This window comes from Dipteris shenzhenensis, chromosome 3, assembly GCF_047967505.1.
Source record: "Dipteris shenzhenensis isolate YYH24624 ecotype China chromosome 3, Dip_SZ_1.0, whole genome shotgun sequence".
NCBI classification, from domain to species: Eukaryota; Viridiplantae; Streptophyta; class Polypodiopsida; order Gleicheniales; family Dipteridaceae; genus Dipteris; species Dipteris shenzhenensis.
In genome coordinates, this window is record NC_141598.1 from 61,147,439 (window position 1) to 61,152,836 (window position 5,398).

Below are 5,398 nucleotides of genomic sequence, written 5' to 3' on the forward strand. Positions count from 1 at the left end.
ACATCTTTTTTGGATACGTAGTGAAGGCCACAAACTTAAAGTAGTGCACAATTTCAACAACGCTAAGCTTCCACAATTGCACAACGTCCCAACAACATTGTTGAAGAGCCATTTCAATAGGCAAATTTAATTGATTCCACTTCAAAAAGCCCATAGATACTGTCGCCTCTTCAAACTTTTACAAATACAACTACAAACATGCAGGACGTTTGATATACTATTCAAAGCTCGTTGACACATTTCACAATTTCAGAAAAACCAAGGCAATCTTGAACAAAATTCCAGAAAAACAGATAAAGCATAGTCCATAGTATCTCAAAGTCCCAACATCAAAGCTAGTTGACACATTTCGCCAATGTCAAGCTTCCGAGTTGCACAAATACCAACCACCATAGACTCTAGCCTCTCTAAGCATCTACAACAGGGAATTTATAGAAAGCAACTGAGTACATTCCCTACAAGCTGGACAGATTTTTTTAAATTTTTAAAATATATGAGATAATTAAGAGTAAATGATAATTTTTAAAAAAGTAAAAATAACTTTGCACAGAGCTGCACTCATGTTCATCGGTGACCCAGGATAAGTTCCAGTCGCCACATGAGCAACATGCACTTTTTGCTAACATAATCTCAGTCATTGCTTAATCAGAAGATATGCTCATCACTTCAATTAGAACTGAATACATAGATCATTCTCTTCCCCCATAGTCCATAGTTTCCTAGTCCAACATTGCTATGATACCATAATGGTAAATGCAGAGATCTCATCAACCAATCAATGGTCCTTTCTTTTAGCACCACTCCATGCCTATCTTACTTGCTTTGACCCGAAAGGAAAAGATAGGCCATCTATTTCCTCTGCAAACACCTTTTTGCCCTCATTAACCCTTGCTTCACAAATTTCAAGAAAGAGAACAGTAAGTTGCTCTCAATTGAATGTGGCAACGTACCAGCACCAAATCCAAAAGGACAATCCTCTCTCCGGTGAATTTTGCAAACCATGCGCGATGTCACTCCTCCCTCACACTCACACTCAACACGCTCACCATTATCTTCAACTCATTGAATTGAACTCAAGGTGCCAAAATACTGTAGATTAAAAGCTCTTACCTCCAATGCTAGTATCATCACTGCAACCTGTTTTCCAAAAGATCCAGTGGTATCTAAATAAGGGGACAGAAGTGGGATATCAGCCACACACACATATATTAACCTCTGGTTAACACATGAAACTTGAACTAATCAGTACCACAACAGCACGGAATCTCGAAATGTCCCTAGAATGTGAAGATTGATTGATAGATTGATTGATTGATTGAGAGAGAGAGAGAGAGAGAGAGAGAGAGAGAGAGAGAGAGAACCCTTCATGATTAAGAAACAGCTAAAACAGTCAAAAAGTTAACAGACTACATCCTTAACATGTGCTGAGGCACAAAAAAAACCAAAACCAAAAGGGCAAACTAGTAGGTCCCTTAACAACAGCTAATTATCTTTGTCTGCGTTTTGCAGCCCTCCCAGAGGGGCCCTGCAGCTCAGCTCCACCTGAGCCTACCCCATAGCTGTCATAATCCAATCCATATGAGGGTACATTTGTCAATGAGTACATTCTCCCAGGTGAGCCTGGCTCATGGCTGCCTCCATAGCTCGATAATATACCACTCCCAGAGTAAGTCATTCCAGACAAAGGAAGCATAGGTCCACCTGCTCCACCAGCATCACGGCCCTTAAACAGATTGTTGCGGAGTCTGTTCAGAACTTGGCTTAGAGCATCTTGGACCACATTCTGGTCCCCCATTACCTGTACCACAAACATTAGATCATTACTAACCGAAATTCAAAGTCGTTGACATGCTGGCATAGGTCAAATTATGGTGCAAAAATTTTACCTGCACAAGTTCATCATTCTCGCCTGCACATTTAGGTAGTTCTTCCTTAGGTGGTATGCGTATGTTAGCCCTCGTAATCTTCCTCATCTCACTTATGATGTTACCACCCTTGCCCAACAAGCAACCAATCTGGTTAGATGGCACAAGCAACCGGGCAATGAAAGATCTGTTGTCTTTGTCCTTTTCAATCTGCAAATCTACAAGACGCCGATGCACTTGTAGAGCTGCTTCAATACCAGGTGAAGCAAAGCTATCCAAGAACTGAGCATGTCTCCAAGAAAAGCAAACGTCAGTGACTCCACATCAACAAGATCCAACCAAAAAAAAAACTGGTGATAACACAGCTGTCCTGCTACGCAGAAGAGTGGATGGATGGGAATTGAAAGGCATTTACAATCAAAAACCAGCTTGCAATACAATTCTCACCTCAGTTGAAGTTATCTGGATCACACGCTCATCAGAATCAGTAGCTGGGTCACCTACTTTGATCTTTGCACCAGTTTCTTCCCGCATCTTGCGTATCACATTCCCACCTTTCCCAATTATGCTACCAATCCTCTCGTTGGGACACAGCATCCTAATAAGAAACTCATCTTCGGGGGGGCCTTCAGTTCGAGCAGGATTTGTACCCATGGTACCAACAGAAGGTGGCACAGCCCCGGAACCCAAAGACCACGCACCACCAATACCAGTTCCTGGGTAGCCCCCACCAAGACCTGAAAGGGAATGACCAAGGCCAACCATAGGACCTCCAACAGAGGTTGGAGCAAGCATCGAGCCGCCTTGAGGCAAGAAGCTACCAGAAGAATAGAGACCTCCACCAGTGGGTAATGAAGACAAGTTACCAGGGCCTTGGGACATGAGAGATCCTCCCTGGGTGCGTTCGCGGGGAGGATTTTCATGCAACCGGGAAGATATAGCTTTCAAAGCCTTCCTGACTAGAGCAGGATCACCAGATATCTGCAACCCAACAACAAGAAATGATCATCATTATGGTAAATCACGGCACCAATCTTGATAGGGGGACATGAGAAGCCTTGCAAAAACGTTGCACCAAACTGCTCACAACAACGCATGCTTTCTTGACAGACGATTAAACAGAAGTTTCAGGATATCACCTGCACTAACTCGTCTGAGCTGGAGGCACAAACTGGAAGTTGCTCTTTCGGCATAATTCTGATTTGGGCACCGATCTCTTTCCTCATTTGCTCAATAATCTTGCCTCCCTTGCCTATCAAGCAGCCAATCTGGTTACTGGGTACCAGAAGCCTCGCAGTGACAGGGTGCGGGGGTTCATCCTCATCCTCGTCAGAGGCACCTCCCTCACCATCAACAATTCGAGAATGAACTCTGAACAAAGCTTCCTGAGCAGCGCAGACGCCCTGCTTTTCCGAATCTCTGGAAGAGCAGATATATATCACTCGCTCATCAGAGCCGGATACAGGATCCTCAACCTTGATTTTAGACCTACACTCTAGCCTCAGAGCTTTAATAATAGAGCCCCCCCTCCCGATGACACTGCCAATCTTTGTCCCTGGGCATAAGATGCGATATTCGGTGTCATTAGAAGCGGGCGCTAGCTGGGTGGTCTGTTCATCGTTCAAGCTCGTTCTCTTTTTCTGTCTGCCGTTCCGTTCAGGTACATCGTCCTCGAAATAGGAATAAGGGCGCTTGCCAACGGATTCGTAATAACCGTCCATGTTGAGTGCGGCTGCTCCGCACGAACCAAGGGGTTGACGGAAAGGATGGCGAGTTTTAAATTTAGCTCCTTGTGACCTGAAAGATGACAATAAAGAGGACATGGCGGGTTGGTTGAACAGGCAAACAGGCAAAGCCTAAGTGTCATAACATATGAGCAAGCTCTCAAGAGGCAGGAAAAAAGAACGGCCGGTGTGATAGGTGAGCCGTTGCTTCTGCTCCCAAAGGAGCAGCAAATCATAAGAGATTCCATAACTAGAGAAACCAAGATCTTCCTAGGTGAAAATATCCGTTGCAAATACTGTCGCGATCTAGGCTAACTCTAGAATTGAAACGCTAGTAAGGAAAAGACTTGCAGAAATCAGGTTAGGGCGAGAGGCAAAGCAAAAGATTTTCGTTAACGTTCTAAGCTTGTTTGGCAAACAGAACAAACAGGGAAGGCATTCAGGTTAAACTAGAAATAGGGAAGGGAGAGCTTCCTGGGAGAGTTTTGATGGCTGGAGAGCTTGGAAAGGCCGATCAAGACGCAAGATCCGGCTGTTCTTGTCAAGATGTTACAGAAGGAAGCAGTAAAGGAGGGCTAATCCGGGGAGTAGAAGCTCCACGACGTTCCGGAAAGCAAAGAGATGAAGAAGAAACGATAAATCGGCAGGGGCGGGGCAGATTTCCATCAAAGAAAGACAGAAATAGGCTGAGGAAGACGAGCCTACCTCAAGGGCACCAAAGCTGCGGGAAGCAAGGGGTGGAAGGGGAGAAGTGGAAGTGGGAATGGAAGGGACAGGGTGGGGCTGCTTCTTCTTCTTCTTCTTCTTCTTCTTGAAGCTCTACTGCTATGGCTATGGCTTTGGCTGTGGCTGTGGCTATGGCGGCAGACAGGGCACCGGCAGAAGTTAAAGCCAAGAAAAGTTTCAGGACCGGCTAGTCAATTATGGCAATAACTTACTCCTTGTAAAACCCTAAACTCTTCTAAGGCTTTCCTCGGTTGAAATAACCCTTTCTAAAACCCTAAACTCTAGAGCATCAAATAGGGCCCCCCAACCAGGGAATACGCCTCTATTAATTTATTCCTTTCTGTGGAGGGGGAAGGCGTGGGCTCGATTAAACGTTTACTAATAAATCAAGTAGCGAATTGTGAATTTGCCATGTGTCTATACTACTGCGCAGAAATGTCCACCATCTTCCAGATTCTTCGGCCAACCGCCTCTCACGAGTATATGAGGGGAGCGGGGGAGGGAGGGGGGCAAAGAGGGGGAGGGAGAGGGAGAGAGGGAGGGGAGTGGGAGGGAGGGGTAGGGGTGAGAGAGAGGAGGAGCGTAGCTTGAGAGGAGTGAGCGCAAGGGGGCTGAAGGAGAGAGAGGGAGAATTGAGAGAGAAGGGGGGCTGTGAGAGAGGTAAGGGAGGATTGAGAGAGAAGGGGGCTGTGAGAGAGGTAAGGGAGGAGGCTAAGAGGGGGAGGGAGCTGGAGGAGGGAAGTAGGAGGAAGGACGCAGCAGTAATCGTCGACACGGAGGAGAAGGGAGACGAAATTAATCAATTAAGGATAGGCTAATTGCGACATAAGGAGGGGCGACGATAATTCATTAATTGAGTTTTGGCAGAGATGCGATATTGAAAAATAGGCATTAGTCTTAGCACGTCCGCACTCAGGGCAAATTAACCTAAGCTTGAAATTGAATTGCACATAGGTGTCTCCAAAAGCTTCCTGCTGCCCGAGAGACTATATAGAGGGGAGGCAGGGGATGTAGAGCGAGAGAGACCGGAGGAAGGGAGAGAGGGAACTCGACGCTGAGAGATAGAGGGAGAGGGGAAGGACG

The 5,398-nt window shown here is 46.0% G+C and overlaps 1 protein-coding gene across 1 annotated transcript; it reads right to left on the reverse strand.

Moving 5' to 3' along the window:
• Positions 1-1,351: 1,351 nt before the first annotated feature.
• Positions 1,352-4,504, reverse strand: LOC147904116 (RNA-binding KH domain-containing protein RCF3-like). The gene is made up of 5 exons (XM_087370697.1): positions 4,295-4,504; positions 3,005-3,662; positions 2,313-2,846; positions 1,887-2,147; positions 1,352-1,798 (listed from the first exon to the last, which is right to left on the reverse strand). The coding sequence occupies exons 2-5, from the start codon at positions 3,584-3,586 to the stop codon at positions 1,487-1,489; spliced, it is 1,689 nt and encodes a 562-aa protein (XP_087226823.1). The 5' UTR covers positions 3,587-3,662; positions 4,295-4,504; the 3' UTR covers positions 1,352-1,486.
• Between the last annotated feature and the right edge of the window lie 894 nt (positions 4,505-5,398).

Coding starts and splice junctions, on each gene's coding strand:
- LOC147904116 (XM_087370697.1), bottom strand. CDS start 3,586: ATGGACGGTTATTACGAATCCGTTGGCAAGCGCCCTTATTCCTATTTC. Junction 2,148..2,312: donor TCCAGATAACTTCAACTGAG/GTGAGAATTGTA, acceptor AGACATGCTCAG/TTCTTGGATAGCTTTGCTTC. Junction 1,799..1,886: donor AGAATGATGAACTTGTGCAG/GTAAAATTTTTG, acceptor TTTGTGGTACAG/GTAATGGGGGACCAGAATGT.